The 18,499-nt window shown below is 32.7% G+C and overlaps 2 protein-coding genes across 3 annotated transcripts; both read right to left on the reverse strand.

Annotated features, from left to right (window-relative positions):
- Positions 1-6,735: 6,735 nt before the first annotated feature.
- On the reverse strand, positions 6,736-7,687 carry LOC143544395 (auxin-responsive protein IAA33-like). Its single transcript, XM_077036511.1, has 2 exons — positions 7,343-7,687; positions 6,736-6,834 (listed from the first exon to the last, which is right to left on the reverse strand). The coding sequence occupies exons 1-2, from the start codon at positions 7,660-7,662 to the stop codon at positions 6,756-6,758; spliced, it is 399 nt and encodes a 132-aa protein (XP_076892626.1). The 5' UTR covers positions 7,663-7,687; the 3' UTR covers positions 6,736-6,755.
- Positions 7,688-13,556: 5,869 nt separating this feature from the next.
- Positions 13,557-17,759, reverse strand: LOC143544396 (3-hydroxyisobutyryl-CoA hydrolase 1-like). 2 transcript variants are annotated; one of them, XM_077036513.1, is made up of 12 exons: positions 17,369-17,759; positions 16,854-16,934; positions 16,707-16,775; positions 16,150-16,377; positions 15,731-15,815; positions 15,218-15,303; positions 14,987-15,120; positions 14,483-14,543; positions 14,301-14,399; positions 14,118-14,219; positions 13,995-14,036; positions 13,557-13,872 (listed from the first exon to the last, which is right to left on the reverse strand). In XM_077036513.1, the coding sequence occupies exons 1-12, from the start codon at positions 17,390-17,392 to the stop codon at positions 13,735-13,737; spliced, it is 1,149 nt and encodes a 382-aa protein (XP_076892628.1). In that variant the 5' UTR covers positions 17,393-17,759; the 3' UTR covers positions 13,557-13,734. The 2 variants fall into 2 exon arrangements, with proteins under 2 accessions (XP_076892628.1, XP_076892627.1); XM_077036512.1 differs by having other exon boundaries at positions 16,707-16,770; positions 16,849-16,934.
- Positions 17,760-18,499: the final 740 nt, after the last annotated feature.

The raw sequence follows: 18,499 nt of genomic DNA on the forward strand, positions 1-18,499 counted from the left end.
ACATCCCGAACTTTGGCTTTCCAAAGTTAGTCTCTGTATAATTCCTGTAAGTCCTATTAGCATACCTCCTTGTAGATTGATTGTGAGGCCTTCCAAACCTTTGTGAATTGAAAGAATTATAACTTACTGTTTGGTTATCAGCAGTGTGAAACTGAGATTGGTTTCTTTGAAAACCTGAATTAGTCTGATTTCTGAATTTTGAATGGTTTTCACTTTTACCAGTATTATAATTACCATTAGGCTTAGTCTCAGTTTTGGTATGCCTCACACCTCTGAATCGCTGCTTCAGAGGGCAATCTGCAACTAGGTGCCCTAATTGATTACACCTAAAACAACACCTATGCTCAACTTTCTTTTCAACAGTTGTTTTGGATGTCGAGGCTGTACTACCGCCCGTTCGTCTCACATATGGTGGGACATACGGGTTTAGCGGAGAACTCTTTTTAGTTGTTTTATCTTTCTCTCCACTATTTGGTAATACAACCTCCTCCTTTGTCTTACCCGACTCGAATGACTTATCCGAATCTGATGAGACCGGACTCGGAACAGAAATTTTAACACTTGACACAGGCGGACTTGTTTCGCCTCTACTAACATCTGGTTCTTTACTAGTTACCTTAATTGGAACTGTCTGAACAACCTCAAAGTCAACAGATTTCTGATTACTAGGATTAAAAGTGTAATTGTGATTATAAGGTGGTGGAACCTCATGATAACCAATTCCTCCCCTCTTAACAGAGGAACCTTGATCACTAACAAGGTGATCAAGAATAGCAGAGGAATTTCTGAACTGCTCAAGTTTTCTATTCAGTTCCACCACTTTCACCTGGTGATCAGCAATCTGTTTTTCTCTTTCAGCTATTAGTTTGGTTTTTTCTTCCAAAACTTCATAGCTTAGATCAATCACTTGAATTTTTTCAGCAAGTTTTGCTTTTAGACTTTTAATATCTTTTTCACAAGCTTTTATTTTAACTTTATAGCTATTTTCTCTTGCTTTTGTAAAATGATGATCTTCTTTTAGAGTTTTAAACTCAGCATCGAAACTAACATACTGATCAGTTATAGTTGCTAATTGCTCAGACAAGTTTTCACATTTAGAACAAGTAGGTTTAGAACATACCTCGGAGAGCTGGTCTTTAGCATCAGCCATGAAAGCTTTTTCTTCTCCAGTAGCTTTATCACTTTCTTCATTTTCCACATTCACCAAATTTGCCTGTTCAAAGATTTCTTCAGAATGCAGGTTCCAGTTATATTCACCATCTTCTCTGGAAATCATGGCACTATAATCTTTACTACCCCCATTATGCTGTGTAGACTTGCCTTGACCACGTTCTACACGCTCATTTCTGCACTCCTTAGCAAAGTGGCCGTTTTGCTGACAGTTGTAACATCTTACCTTCGTCTTGTCAAACCCTGGCCTTCCACCGACAAACTTTCTTCCGGTCTTTTTCATAAACCGTTTCACTCTTCTCACGATCATAGCCATCTGCCATTGCAGATCCATTTCTTCCAAATCATCAGCATCAATCTGGTCATAGTCTTCTTCCAACATAGCTGGATCAACAATCTTCCCCTGAATGTAGTTCTCATAGGAAGCAATAAAAGAAGCATAGAGAGCAAACTGCTCTTCAGCAGATTTGACACTCATAAGCATCTTAGAGTAGTTGTTGCTAGGAATACTTGGAGAGCAACTACTCTTGCTTGTTTGCGGTTTAGATGCACTAGATCCACCTGCTACAAAGCAAACATCACCATTCGTGTTGACTGACACATGCCCCTCATGTGATGAGTTGGCGCCCGACTCTCTCTTCGAGTAGTAGGCAGCTGATTCAGTCTTCGAACCTGAACTAGAGTTGACTTTAGCACCATACATACCTGGATCTTGAACCTGATCCGTAGGTGTCTCCTTTCTAACCATGTTAAGCTCAAAGGTTCGGAGCTTGTTAACTGTTGTCTCAAGGTCATAGTCAGCAAAGTCCTTATCTTCTCTCATTAACACAGTATACATCTCCCATTTTGGTGGGAGAGCATCAAGAAGCTTCTCAACAATCTCATCTTCTTTGTATGCAATTGAATAGTTGCTGAGTTCAGTCATCAGATGATAGTATCTGGTGATGATATCATCAAGTGATTTGTTTTTCAGATACTTGAAGACCGAGAATTGAGTTTTGAGCAATTTGATCTTCGAAGCACGGATTCCCACATTTCCTTCAAACCGGTTCTCAAGAGCTTCCCAAAGCTCTCTTGCTGTCTTGTACTTTCTAAAAGTATGAAGGATCTCTTGTGGAAGAGCCATAGTGATAGCAGCATGAGCCTTGCTCTCGGCCTCATACATCTTTTTCTCTTCTTCTTCCATTTTGCTGTACTTTTTGATCTGATCACGACCTTCGTACTCCATAGTTGGTGGAATATAACTATCCTGGATGCATACCCACATTTTCGCATCCTGGTACTTGACATATTGTTCGAACCGATCCTTCCAAGCAACGAAGTCGGTTCCTTTAAGCAACTTTGGGGCCTTAGTAGCTGACCCTGCTTCTACTTCCATCTTAACTAACTCTGAGATGTTAATTGACGACATCTTTCTCGAAAACTAAGAAACCCGAAAAAAAAAAAATTTTTTCTAGAAAAGTACTGTAGGCGAAGTTACGGATAACTTCGCTTAAGTCTTAACTTCGCTGAAGAACTTCGCTGATTCTTAACTTCGCCTGAGGTAAGCGAACTTAGGAGGTAGGCGGAGTTGTAGAGAACTTCGCTTGAGTTAGGCGAACTTGAGAAGGTAGGCGAAGTTGTGGATAACTTCGCTTAACCTTATATCTTCGCCGAAACCCTACGAACAGTGACGACAACTTCGCCTGATGAACACGAAGTTTCTGCAGATCAGATTTCTGGGTTTTTCGAGGTTTTTGACGGTGTAAAGGGTTGAATACGATGGTAGGAGGTAAGAATGACACAAAAACACAGAAAACACGTCCCGCAAATAGTCGAAACGGGACGATTTCTACACCCGCGTGAATATCCCGAACCACACAATCGAGCAAAAGCTCTGATACCAATTGTAGGTTCCCTGGATGGATCTGCACGGGATATCTCGATCTACACAGGTGCGGAATCCCTGCGTAGGTCGTTACGAGCGTAGAAAACTAATCGATAAAACACACGATACGAATAAACGAACACACGTTATATTATAACCGAAACACGTGATGTAATATCACTGATTACAGAGAACTCTTGAATACACGTCTGACGACTTACAATTCACGAACTGAACGAACTAGATCATCCCCTTAACCTAAGCCGTAACCTAGGTATATATACACGACAACTTCGCCTGATATGTTCAGGCGAAGTTGTTGCTAACTTCGCTTGACTAACAAGTTCGCCTGATAAGCGAACTTGTCAGTAACTTCGCTTAGACATAAACAAAACACAATTAACATTACAGACTCGATTACAGACACTAGACTATGAACTACTGACATTATGCACCAACATTAACATCCATCCAGGACTTTAATTGTTTTAATTATATTTACAACTTTTACCCTTCAATAATTACCCTTGAACCCTCTCAAGTATACCTATTTATTTATCTAATTTAGTTTTATTTGTTTTTCTTTTATATTTTTTAATATATTAAGTTTTAATAAATTTCGAACATACAACTGCGGCATGCTTATTTTTGTATACGTTTCGATGTAAATTTTATCAAATGTTGATATGCGCATCATAACGTAAAAGTCATTGTTGCATCAATGTACAAGTCTATTAAGATAAACATTTTTTCTGATTAAATTCGAAATTTCAAAATGTCCCTGCAATTTTAAGATATTTACTTTACCACACCCACAACATTTTATTTTTTGTTTTTTTCTTATATCTTTTAAAATATATTTTTTTAACAAATTCCAATGTACCATCACAAAGTGTTTAATTTTGTCTACGTTTCTAAATAAAGGTTATTATCAATGTGCGGTTACAATGTACAAGTTGTAGTGCATAAATGTACAAGTCTTTTAAGAATATATTTTTTTTTGTAACTTTTGATTATTTTTACAAATGAGATCTCCATATAAAATAACCAATGATGTGTTATTCTTGGAGCGGCATATATGCGTGGAATGCCCACAGTAAAATTTATATGATAAACCTTAAGGAAAAAATAATAATATTGTTCTACTACAAACTTGATACATTAATAAAATATATTCAAAATTAGTTAATGTACCTTTAAATGAATATGCCATTAAAATAAAAATATTGTTTTATTTTTATTAAAAAAATATGTAACAATTTAATTAATTTACTTTTTAAAATCAAGATCAAATACATTTTATTTTTAACATCAAACACTGAGAATAAATTTACTGTTATTATTAGGTTTATTTTTATAGGTGTTTGTTATTATTTTTTGTTCGTATTTGCTAATTTTCTATTATGAGACATTATAAGTATTTGATTATTTATATTTTGTTGTTGTTAGTAATTTTTTTTCCTAGTATAAATATTTGCTGGTATTTGCTGTTATTATTGTGTCATTGATTTTGATTGTATTGTTATAATTTTTAGGTTTTTTTCTTTGTTATTATCAATCATTGCTTATGTAGATTGGTATTTTAGTTGGTATTTTTTCTTATATTCTTATTTTTTTATAAATTAATATTATTTTCTACGTTCTCATATTAAGATTATAATGTACATGAACATTCCTTTACTTTCTAAAAATAGTGTAATCATACCTTTTTTTGAACTACGGTGGAGTTATTTAACTTATAATAAGATCATTTATATTGTAGCAACTTAAAAGAAAAATAGGTTTGCAAAATTTCAAAAACAATCTTAAAATAGAAAAAAAGTAGTCACAAGTTGGTCTTCCACAAAACCCGATTTCCAGTGAAAAATACCCCTTGAATTAACTATCTAAATACGAAAAACATTTTTAATCAAAATGAAAAGATTTTCGTTTTTACATGTCCTAGCCAATTCGTAATTGCTCATATGCGGATTATATTGACTACAAAACTTATAGTACATACTAAACTAATTAGTAATTTGTATTTAAATTTCTTTGGTTTCAAGTGAAGGCGAGCAAGGTTTAACTTTTAAGACCCAAAGGAGAACGTAGAAAGGAAAATAATTTGACGAGTAGTTCACATTTATATTTTAGAATTTAAAGTTAACTATATATTTCTTTAAGAAAATTGAATTTAAATAATTTCAACAATAGAATATTGACAAATAATAGTTACAACTAATGAAAAGTCAGCTGACAGTCCTATCTTTTAATATAGTTGCTCCCAACGATCCGCTGATAACAAGATCCTAACACCGTTAGTCGTTGGTCGCCGAATAAACGTTTTGACGTGGAAACATAACCTTTTCGCCGGAAAACTCAATGTTTACACCACCATTGAGCACCACCACCTAAAAAGGTTGAGTTTTCCGACCATAAATAAATTTTTCGGCCAAAAGTGTTTTTCCGGAGGCCTAAGATGTTATATGTCAATAGTGGATCGTTATGTTAAAATATGAGACCCAATAATAGATATTTCGTTAGTTGCGGTTGTTATTTGTCAATAGTTAATAGTTTAGATTATATAAATCAAAATTTCCTTTTTTTTCGTTTTATTTGGTCACTTTGTAACATTATTTGGGTGGACATACCCGTATTCAAAATTCTAAATTAGAACAATTTTGAAATACAACATTAATGGTCAATAAAAGTGCTTATTTTATTTTAACTTTTCAAGTTAATCAAATATCGGCATGAATGAACGACGTCTATGATACAACCACATAATGCAACTAACACAAAAACTTGAAGAAAAATCAAGAATAAATGTAATAAATATTTGTAAACTCTTATACAAATAACATAACTAATTACAGAAATACTATACAATATATCCAACATTATTAGTAACTAAAATATTCAACTATCGCATTGCGAATTGTAATCCCCGCAACAACGCGCGAGTTGTATACTAGTATGAAATAAATTATAAGAGTTATGAATGTATAACTTAATTTGATAGTGTAGTTTTTGTTTATTAAAGGAGCTCGGATGTGCTTAGAGAGTTAGAGCTCATTTAAGTCTTATTTAATCTGAGCTTGTTGTAAGTTGATCTTAAGTAGCGTCTCAGAGTGTGTCAGCTCAGTTACACTTTTATGTTCCTATTTGTAACCCTTTCTACGATTCGTGGTCATGGCTATGTTTTGAGAGAAGTTCGCACATCAACTAACGGTCCAACCGATTGATCGACTTACATATAGCTTAATTAAGCAATCGAACGCAAATCAATTTACTTGTGTTCATATCAAGTTTTACATTGTAATCGACTTATCTATAGCTTAATTGAACAATCGAAGGCAAATCATTTACTCGTATACATATCATGTTTTACATTGCTCCCACGAGTACATTACTTGTAGGGCTAATCAAACCTATTATGGATTTGGACCAACCTATTAGAATAGATGATCCTATATATAGGCTCTAGCCTAATGTTTTTAAGGTCTATAAATGATGTTTTTCTCATGTGAATGAGAGTTTATGGTCTCATAATAAATGTTGGTGTAGATTTAGAAGTAGGATTAAATAGTGAGAGTTAGTTGTTCTAAAAAATATTAAATTTACTACATAGTAGAAGGCAGCCTTAATTAAACAGGAAAAGCAAACACAACTACATATGTTTCAAGTTCACGTTACATATGAATAAACACTCTTTCTGGCTTCAGTGTTCAACACTGATCTACTTGCATCCTTTTCCTTTACTTGAATTCCCCTTAACCGGAATTATCCGAATTCTCCTTGCCACCCTTGTAAAATCCCTAAAAGATACAATTACATTCATCAAACTTCTCACAAAAAAGTGCAATATCAAACTTTTTTTCCATCAAAAACTAATATCTTTATGTCCTTTTATTCAATAGTTTTATCATGGATCTTAAAATGTTGATTGTGATATGATGAATCGTAAACAAAAAAAAACAACTCTATGCATACAACATTTTATATGGGGAGACATCTCTAACATCTAATCTCACACCATTTCAAACGGCTGTTTTGACCAAAATATTCAAAATTTGACTTTGTCCGGATATTGGTCAAATAGTCGTTATGATAAATACCCCCCCCCCCCCCTCTCATTACCAGAACAGTCGTCCAGATAGTGTGCAAACCGTCGTTCTAACCAATAATTTTAAAAGTTTTAGCTCTTTTGGTCAAAGGGTCGTTTGAATGTTTTGTGGACGGGCTTCAAACAGTGTTAAATCAGATAGCGTGGGCCGTGGTGTATCTATAACATTAACCTTTCTATATATACATGCATAAACTTACTTCCAGTTAAGATCACCAGCAAGAAGAAGATCATTTTCCATATCTTCATAAGCAACAATATGACCAGGCACCGCATTCGACAAATCAAGTCCTCCAACTTGCTCATCCTCATAATCCACCAACATATGGCGGAGAGCCTTAGCTAGACTATTGTAACCATCATGATTATGTAGACTAATTCGATGGCAGATCGAACGACCCTCCACCACAACCGTCACCGCAGGAATAACCCCAGCAAGCAAATCATCTTCCTCTTTTAGAAACTTGTGAACCGGGGAAGAGGTGGTGTTGTTTTGTGAACGAATGTAGGGTTGTGACATGAGTCTTCTTTGGTGGTCATGTAACCATCGTTGATCATTATTACTAGTCATTATTATTATTATTGTTGTTGTTATTTTCTCTAGATATGAAGAAGAGTAGGTTGATGGAGTATAAATATAGTGTGTGAAATAAAGGTGGAGATGAGTAGAGTTTACGTACATGTTTGTATCTCACTTGGACCGATGTATCGTGATTACAAGTTCAAAATTTAATTTGCTACCATACAATTAAGAAAATAAATATAAAGCTGAAAAGTTAAAACACATTAAGAATGAATCGATATAACTAATGAAGACGATGAATTTGAATTGAATAACTCTCAATCTGATAAGCAAGAAAATAAAACTCTATAACTGATTACAACATAATCACAAGTTTGATTAGGTTATTTAGACACAATTAAACATGTACTCGAACTCATGATTAGATAATAAATAAAACTCATATATTTATATACTAATATAATTAGGTATGATAAATTATATACAAATCTACTTTTTATTACTACCTTAAGAATCATAAGAATTATGTAACAACATTGGTTATTATCAAACACTAGTAGAAATCTGATCAAATTGTTACGCAAAATTGTGATACACTAAACTGTGTCGCGAATTGTAACACATCCGCATGCATTTGCCTGGGGAAACCCAATGACAAAAGGTAATTATCATATATTCTTACGATCATAGATGACGCTATGTAGCCTAACCCCCTCTCTAGTTTCAAGAACCCCCCCCCCCCCCTCAATATTCACAATGATAAACTCCAGTTGGGATTTAATTCGAACTTGAGATGAACGTCTTCCAACGTAAATCTTTACTTTAGTTCAAATGCAATTAAGCTAAAACTTGTTGGCATTAAATCATTTAATTTAATGGTATGTGACATTGTGACTATACAAATGACCTCACATGTACAAAAGATGGAATTAATTTTTTAGTTGTCATTTAATATACTATCTTCACAAAAAGAAATAAAAAATAGTAAGAGGTCGACCTAAGAAGTAGTAGGTGAGCCTAGAGAGGAGAGGGATGTTTGCTTGTGAATGCAAAAAGATGTAGTACCCTTTGTTCCTTTTCCCATACAAATATTGTTTTAATTGTAGAGCTAATACCATATGCTCATCGGGATGTGATTTTTCTAAAGTAATCATTAATTGAATGATCTGATTTGGGATTGCAAGTTACCACATTCTAAGACTGAATTTCATAGAATACTATCAAAAGGCTAGCAATACTTGGAAGGGAAAAAATACACTCTCAAAAAAATAGTCGCTCGAGTTTAGCACGATTACTTGCACCTATCCGATGTTCAAACGAAAGAGAAGACCTTTACTTGTGGGTTTTTTTAAGTTGGAAGAAAATAACGATATCATGTATAAAGCGGTTTTTTAATATGATATAAATGTTAAAATTATTTCAATTAACAGATGTTCATAAGTCAATGTTATAAATGAATAAAAGAATTTATAACTTTTTCATGGATAAAGAAAATATTAAAATAATGTGTAAACTGTTACAATTACTTTAAATTGTACATGTTATTACAAAATAGGTTAAAAATCACACATTATATAAGATAATCTTAGTATATAGCTGATAAATAAGTAACTGGCTACGTCACGTTTCATAATTATGTAAATCAATAAGATAATCTTATTTCACCTTCTTCATATTTATAAAAACAAAACATAATATATTAAATATATAAAATTATATCGTAAATCATGTGAGCTTTCAACTTCAAATATATAAATCATTATTTTTAACAGCGTTTTAACTTTATGATAAGCCATTAGATCTACGAATCACTAATCCTTGAGTTCGAACCCTATGATGAAATCTCAAAGTCCCATTATTAGTTTGATGCACATGATAATTGATTAGTGGTGTAGGTTGTTGTAGGTTCAATTGTTCAAAGAGGAGGAGTGTCCCTCCCACCCTAATACCCTATAACGGGTTTATAATATTCAATTTTCTCTGTTCATAATATAATGTTCATTCTGAAATAAAATTTAGGATTTATTTTTACAATCTAAAATAACTAAGAAGAAAAATGCAAACATCATATAATAAAAATTTACGAATCTCGATTGATATTAAAGAACATTTATAGTTAGAAATTTGAGACGACCAAGAAGAGCACCGTTCGCCGACCGCATCGCGTCTTTGCCTTTCCTTGAAACTCGTTGTCATGTTATATACAGTTTTACACCACTCTTTTTGGTGTTCATTATTTCAAAGTAATTTTGTTTTTTTAAACAGTTTTTTGTGTTTTGTCACTTTGTGTATATGAGTTGATGGACTTGTTTCAAACTAACCTTTTGAATAATTTACAACATATTATTCTTTAATCATTTGACATTTAAAACATAAAATAAAAATTAATAGTGCTAATTTGAGTTACCCCTGGTATTCGAGTGAACTTTCATGAGACATATGTTAACCTATCATACTGATTTGATGCTCTAGGTTTGACTCACCCAACTTCACTAACTCATTACTGTGGGAAAGCCCTATTTAGTCATGTTTCAAACATGAGATTGTAAAGATACCAAGTCTCAACCTTAACTACCACGTCACTAGACCAGAAAACTAATTGCAATTTTTATTATTACTTTTTTTAAATGCGATATTTTATAAATAAAAAAACAGTCCTAGCAAGTAGCTAGAAGAAAAAAAAGAGGGTTCTTAAGTCACTTGACAGTAAAAATATTACATTTACGATTTCTGCTACTATACCACAAGAACAAGAAATGTAAAATTTCATCAGATAACGTTTCTTTGTTATGACGAGCCTTCTTAAATATCAAGTCATTTATGAATCTTCAAATAATCCACCGAGTAACAAAAATAATCATCTCGGTCAAATCTTTCTTATAAGTTTGAACTTTCAATTTGTCCCACCAAGACATCAGCTCAACCAGAACTAAACAGGAAGACAAGGAAGGCCAAGCCTAGAAGCAAAAAGACCCCAAATCTGATTGTCAACGAGCACATACCGAAAACATGGCCAATAGACTCCTCACGATCATTACAAACGGGACATAAACAGTTCATAATATTTATACATTTACTCACCAAATTGACTCTCGTAGGAAGTCTATTAAGCAAAGCTGCAACAGCCTCCAAATGCAAATATTAACTTTTTTATGAAGAAATTTGAACCATGTTGTCTTTCAAACCCACGACGGAAGGATAAAGTCATCAATAACCTTCCTAACACCTTTAACCGTGAAGTCTGTCATATCCCCATAACTCTAAACCCGTCTATTTGGAGTCTCCGTTAAACTTACACGTCCTAACTCAACCATCAAATTATCAAAATTTCACTCTCTTCCTCCTCTAATCTCTCTTCTCCACTTCCAAGCAACACCATATACTCTTTGATTAACAAAACATTGTTTGTCTATCTCCAACACATATAGCCATATAGGCGAAGATACTTGACCACCAACGTAGTACCTGTCCCTCAACAATCTAACCAAAATCTAGTTTCTTGAGCATTTTCTATCTTTTTTTGAATAGCGAAAGAGGGATTACTTCCAAATCATGTAGTGTATTAAAAGAGTTACACATTGACGACTACACACCCGACCTCAACCCACTACAACGGACCAAGTCCAACCAGCCCGTACAATGGACCAATAAACAGCCTTTTGTTAGTTTTTATAACTTCATATTATAAAAAAGAGTTAAGTGTCATTTTAGTACATGTGGTTTGGTCAACTACGCAACTTTAGTACCTATTCTTTATTTTGTGTAAATGGCTACCTCAATTTCAAAAAACTTGCATTTTTAGTAATTTTTTCTAACCCTGTTTATTTTTTCCGTTTAGTCAGAGATAATTTGGTAACTTCGTTATTTTCTTTGTTTTTTTTCTTTTCTTTTAAACACTTATATCTTGTAAACCCTAAATCCCATTGTCAAAACATCAAAATTCAAATCCTAAATCCCCAAATATCGTAAAAATTCAAACCCTGTGATGTTATGGAGAAGGGGTTTAGGGATTTAGGATTTGGATTTTGATTTTATGATTATGGATTTGAGGTTTACAAGATATAAGCGTTTCAAAGAAAAGAAAAAAACAAAGAAAATAACGAAGTTACAATATTATCTTCGACTTAACGGAAAAAATAGACAGGGATAGAAAAAAAGTACTAAAAATACAAGTTTTTTGAAACAGAAGTAGCTATTTGCACAAAATAAATAATAGGTACTAAAGTTACGTAGTTGACCAAACCATATGTACTAAAATAACACTTATGGGTCCTCTGTCTAGTCAGGCCCACAAACCATACCCCAGTCGGCCAGTCCCCATAACTTATTAATGGCCTATGAAATTAAACAAATAACCCATGAATTTACTTTTAGCCCACTTTTTGATCATTATAAATATTTTGATAAATACATAAATAAATAAAAACTACAAATATTTCAAAATTGACGCGTTGATGTTATTTAATACATTCTTTTGTTTTTAATGTGTGTAAATGAACATTTTTAAAATGACTACATATATACATTTTGTATATTATAATTTTAAAACAATTTCAGTTTTGTTTTAACTAAATTAAAAATTTTATCTTTTAAACATAGTCTATTGAGCGTGTCCTTTAAAAAAGTTACTTTCACACCCTATCTTTTAAATGACAAGTGTCTTGCTTTTAATTCTTTTGGTTGTGAACGTTATATTTTTCAATTACACCTGAGTATGAATGCCCACACAACTTTTCAGTGGTCCGTGGAGCTTCTACCCGAAACCCGAATTATGTGAATTAATTACTTCAACATCACCAATTTTAATAAAAAGGCCGAATAGTGATTTTGACATATATTTACCTCAACGGCAATAACAATTTAAATTTGTGGTTATGCCTTGTCTAAATGGCACATGACAAGAGAACAATGAAAGGAACATCTTGAGACAAACAACAAACAGAAGCATATTTTAGATTAAGGTATCTTCATTGTTTTGTATCTTCATTACTTCCTTTTAAAGAGTTTCAAAGCAATACTCTATTTTACATTCAATAATTATCATGAAGTCTTCAATATTCAGAAGAAGTTTTTCGTTAAATGTTACCAAAAGTCAAAGTACAAAACATCAAAACATAGACATGGATGAAACACCAATTTCTATACTTGAAGGAGAAAAGTTGTCTATCAACAAGATTCTCTCTAGAGATTCTTCTTTCGGAAAATCATCGCGTATATACTACAAGAACACCACCAACGTAGGAGTGCCCTTTCAATGGGAGAATAAACCAGGAACACCCAAGAATCCACCTCAAGATGAGGTAATTCTACAACCGACACCACCACCACCACCAGCAGTGCAAAGTTTAGTACTTCCACGGCCTAATGTTGACACGAAGGATTACTCGTTGACAGGGAGGTTTTGATATGGAGTAGGAGATTAAGCAAGAATATGAGGATCCGAGTGTACGATTCAAAATCTTTAGCATCTTCTTCAATTTGTTTATCTAATGAGCAATTTGATAGCTTTAGAAAAGGGGTTCCTTTTTGTTGTACCACATGGAGAAGATATAAGAGAGAATAAATGATGATATGTCATGAACATGTTTAAATAATTGGAAAATTTTTGTACAGTTTTCCTTATGTATTCACTTGTACGTGTATAAGAGCAACAATAAATGATGTTAATATTAGATAGTTATATTTATATTATGATTTTGTTTGCTAGAGTTATATTTATATTAAGAATGAAGGATGAACTGATACCACAACACATGGACGATTTATGTGATTTAATGGTAACAAAACATGAACACTTGTTATGTTATAAATACACATAAATGGACAATAACACAGTCTCCATTTTGAGTTGAAATATATTCTACTACAAAGTAAGTTTCTCACACGTAGATTATACAATTAAACATCACACAACTTTATTTTAGTTCTGGCCAGCGTGACACGTTAAAATATAAAGCACAAACATATATATCACACACAATTTCACCCAAATTAACCAAGGGACTGAACATGAAACTTTTTAAAGTTGAAGGGCTTTAAGTTACTGAAAAAAACCTTTCTTAGTGAAGCTCATAGTTTTGATGCAACAATGTTGGTTCTGTTTAAGGGAAGTTGTAAAGGCAACCAATCATCGTCCTCGCCGAAAGATCTTGAAAGACACCTAGTCACCATTTCTTCGGTAACTTCTTCAAGTTTAGATGGTACCCACTACGAGAATATATATGAATATAATGTTACGAAAGCTCACGTGAATTCTAGTTAATAAAGGAGTGTCACCAACGATTTAACATCATGTAATCTGATCTAAAGCCACTTGTTATTAGTTTTACCTGTGGTTTCTTATCTTTGTCGATCAACACAGCTCTTGATCCCTGTAAAAACAACATTCTAAGCTTGTAAGTGATACTAGCTTGTGATCCTTGAACTAAAAGTTTTTATAAACATGTGGAAACCTCGTAGAAGTTATTGCAAATCGTTCTCCTTAAAACATGACAGATAGCAATGTATTCAGTCTCGATACATTGCTTAATAGTTTTAGATCGACCTTCTCTAATCTGTCACGCAAGTAAAGCAAACATTAAGAAATTTCAAGAATCGTTTGTTAATTTGTTCTTTAAAAATACTAGCATATATACCGTTTTAAAGAAAATCTTGAGACCTAATGGGTTCGCGGATTTCATTGACGTGATAGCGTGATGGACCCATTTCTCTTGAACTTGTGTAGCCAAACGTTCCTAAGACAAAATCCATATATGCATACAAGTTTATTATATATCATATCCAACATCACATTGATATTTAAAGTAGTGCAACTTACCAATGAGGATAGTATTTCTTCACATGATTCGTCACTGAAGCATTGGTTGATCAGGTCGAGCCTGATCAGATAGAAATAAATCAAAGCCAAACGAACGAATGAGAATACAATATGATTAGATAGAAATGTCACATAACAATTTATTTCTAGTAAATGATTAGATGAGTTTTCATGCTCGTACAAAACAATTTTGAGGTTTATTTCAATTTTGTTGTAGAAAATGTCACAAATATAGAATAAAAAGTTTAGTTTATCTTTACTAAATATCAACATTTAGTTTATCTTCATTAAACCTATGATTTGCTTTCTAACTTCAAGGTTCTAAGTTTCAAGTTGCTCACCAACTTTTTCTTGTAGGCGCTAATTAACTTAATAGTCAAGTAATGTTTATTCTACAAGTACACATGTGTCTTGTGCATGTATATTGATAATTATCATTATACAAAGGAATTATAACACTGTAATCCTTATAAAGTTAAAATCATATATAAGAGTATTTTGTACCTAAGAAATGTACTGTCTTGTTTGACCTTTACTTCTTGTGCAAACTTGTTAATAACCATGGATATTGTAGCTACACTTGGTGATTCCAATGTGGCAGCCATCTTTTCAAGGGCATTCTCCAAAGATTTTAGATTCTACAAAAGTAGGAAGGTACTATTGTTAATCAATGACACATTAGTGTTAACCAAACATGTGAATCTTGTGTAAAATGCGTCGAATTGATGCAAGTACCTTGGACGGGACAAAATGAGTTCCAAGACCAAATGCAAGCATCTCGGCTCCATTTAATCGAGCACCAGTCAATCCCATGTATTCTCCTACGTACACACACTTGGTTCCTTATTTAAAATATACATACACTACTAGAAACAAGTCATTTTTTCACAAAAATTTCCTACAAATTTCCTACGACAAGTAGTTCCAACATATTTTCAACATAAAAATAATCTTTAACTTTGCTACAATATTATCTAATAAACAGTCAAAATAGTTTTTGTAGAAAAATTGTAGGAAGTTTACAACCAAATGTTTTTGTAGCAATTATGTAAGAAAAGTTGTTGGAAAACGGTTGAAAACGATTTTCAAGCATTTGTTTTTCCAACGTAACTTTTTGTTGAAAAACTGTTAGAAACTGGATTTTCCAACAAATTTCTTACGAATTCACTTGTAGAAAAATCTCTCTTTTTCTAGTAGTGATATTTGTAGTTATATATGTACGAATAACACGATGTAAGTTAAACTTACCGAAGAATCCTGGGAGGCGTGATAGAAAATAAGATGCACCAACGTCAGGAAATAATCCAATCAACGCTTCAGGCATCGCAAAAATCTAGAAGTGTGTCAAATAACAGGTTATAAGCAAAAGTATCGGTTCCAAGATTAGGAGCTAAATGGTGTTTTCAATTAGGGAAATAAAGTGCACACATCAAAATATTATGTTGTTTCTTCTCATATTACATAAAATCAAGAAATGATTGTAATGATCAGTCATTTCTATGCAAAATAACAAAAACCAGTAAACTATTGTGTAATAACAAAGAATAATTACAAAGAAACTTAATCTAATCGTAACTCATAATTATAATAATCAATGTAACAAATCATATCTAAACATAACTAGTATATTTTTTCTAGTCGACTAGAAGAAAACAATTAACATTTACCGTATTCTCAGTGACAATTCTAAATGTCGATTGTATAGATATTCCGGCACCTCCTCCCATAACGATTCCATCTAAAATCGCAACCAATGGCTTCTTATACGTTGCAAGTAAGTAATCCAAGCAAAATTCTTTTCTGTAATAGCTCGCCCCGAAACTCCAATGTCCAACATGTACAAATGTATAAGCAGACGTGAGATCACCCCCACAACAAAATGCTTTCCCATTTGCCTGTAGACCAAGACTATTTTATATCAAAACACTTTGTACTGTTGTGTAACATAATTCGTATTTGAGCTATAAGGACATCCACAATAGTAAGCGTAAAAAACTATGGCTACGTAATACTTTCTCGGCACCCACATAATTGTCTAGGCTTTGTCCCTCTTACAACTAAAACGATCTAAAAAAGATTTATCATTATGTAAAGTTATTATGACACTTTCCCTGGAAAATGAAATGTAACGACAAGTGGCCGGGATATTTTTCTTTTAGTAAATAGTACATGGAACAATCATGTGGTGCTTTATTCTATGAGTCTCCCCTTATATATTTTGTACCTTCAATATAACAAGCTTAACCGTTGGATCATTCTCGTACGCTCTCGACTTCTCATACAATCTTCTTAACTGCAATTTGTCAGTACGATAAAAATAAGCAACACATGCATACGAAGATTGGTTTTGGGTTGTATTGCCTAACCGTACCATCTCATAGTTGAGTGTGTTTAGTTTTTTTGGTCTGTTTAGTATCATTTTCCGTACTCCCAATCCTTCTTCAAAAATTACCTGCAATAATCAATAATATAATTTAATTTTGTTCAAAAGAAATCTAAAATCACATGAAACACAAACAATATAAATTAATTATTTTGATTATTAATGTTATACTCTTGTTATCCTAAATTCATATATTAATTCCAATTTTAAGCATAAACAAACAACATATGATAGGTCATCTACCCAACACAAGTTGTGATTTACATGATTCAATATATTGACGGATCCTGTGAGTTTTACGATCATGAGATCTTATGGTTAACAAAAATGGCTCTATGTATTTTTATAGACTTTGTACCAACATAAATAACCTTTGTGAACATAAATAATTGTGTTATGATGGCTAGCTTGGTTTATTTTGGCTCTTTCCAAACCAAACTAGATGACATAAGAGAGTAAAAACCGAATCGAAATTATCTCTAGTAGAGTCGCGTGTGAAGTACCTGGTCTGCATCAATGAGAGCCATGATTCAAACCTGCAACTACTAAGCTTGAAGATCTTTAGAATTAATGGAACTGGTAATATGTACAATGTTCGGTGTAGATGTAACAGCGAGTGGGCACAATTTATAGAAGCAACCTACCATAGTAAAGAAGAGCAAATTGCTTGTTATTTAAAATGTAGAAAAATATTTTATTTACGGAAGTCTTTATATATACTGTGAAAAGAATCTTAATATAATTTACAGCTAGTGGGTACAATTGTACAAATACAATGTACAAAAGTTTCTATATATACTTTAAAAATATTCACAAGTCTGTATATAATTAACAACGAGCCGGCACACTATACAAAAGTTTTATATATTTCATTTTGAAAAGCCAAATATATATAAGCAAGTAGCTTCATGTCATTGAAAAGGTTCAAAAACAAAACATACAAAGCTAGAAAGATATCATTACAAAGGGAAATTAACGAAACTGAATTTGCACAAACTCTTTCAATCCGCTTTCATTCGTTTACTTCTGTGATACACCCAAAGAATGATGTTTTTATATCGCTTACCATCTTCATGATGACACATATCTATTATTGAATATTAAATTTTATAGTAGTGACGGAACTAAAACTTTCCAAGTGAGGGGTCGTAATATAACTTTGTTATAGGCTCTAGGTGCATAGAATACTATTTTTATTAATCAATTTGTCAAAATCAACTATCTTATAACCATTATAAAGTTATTCCGCTTTTAGCATTTTCAAAATCATGCTTTCACAATTTGCACTTTTAAAAGAAAGTTTTAAGATTGTGGTTCATGAATAAAAGTAATCCCCTTACTTTCTATCGTATGTTCACAAAATAACTATTATCAATGGCGGGATAACATTAATATTTTATCTAATATTTCTATTAATTCACAATAAAACAGTTATTGATTTGTATCGATTAACCTTTTAACCAAAATTTGGAACACGTTACTTGTTGACTTTCATTATCGGTGTCCCATCGTAAATCCTTAACCATATACGGGTATTCCAAACAATCTCTCCCTTTCCATAACTAAGTACGGGTATTCCAACATCAATCTTCAAATAAAAAGTTTTATATATGTATGCAAAAATATTCAAAACT

The sequence above is a fragment of the Bidens hawaiensis genome, unplaced genomic scaffold (genome assembly GCF_021521415.1).
Source record: "Bidens hawaiensis isolate Kalapana, Puna unplaced genomic scaffold, B.hawaiensis_p1.1 tig00013566_1, whole genome shotgun sequence".
NCBI lineage: Eukaryota > Viridiplantae > Streptophyta > Magnoliopsida > Asterales > Asteraceae > Bidens > Bidens hawaiensis.

What these genes read in the sequence shown, in the direction of transcription:
- LOC143544395 (XM_077036511.1), bottom strand. Translation starts at nt 7,662, where the DNA reads ATGTCACAACCCTACATTCGTTCACAAAACAACACCACCTCTTCCCCG. An exon ending in GCTGGTGATCTTAACTGGAA is followed by an intron (nt 6,835 to 7,342) that starts GTAAGTTTATGC and finishes TGTATCTTTTAG; the next exon opens with GGATTTTACAAGGGTGGCAA.
- LOC143544396 (XM_077036513.1), bottom strand. Translation starts at nt 17,392, where the DNA reads ATGGCTCTCATTGATGCAGACCAG. An exon ending in ACACACTCAACTATGAGATG is followed by an intron (nt 16,776 to 16,853) that starts GTACGGTTAGGC and finishes GACAAATTGCAG; the next exon opens with TTAAGAAGATTGTATGAGAA. An exon ending in TCAAGATTTTCTTTAAAACG is followed by an intron (nt 14,220 to 14,300) that starts GTATATATGCTA and finishes CTTGCGTGACAG; the next exon opens with ATTAGAGAAGGTCGATCTAA.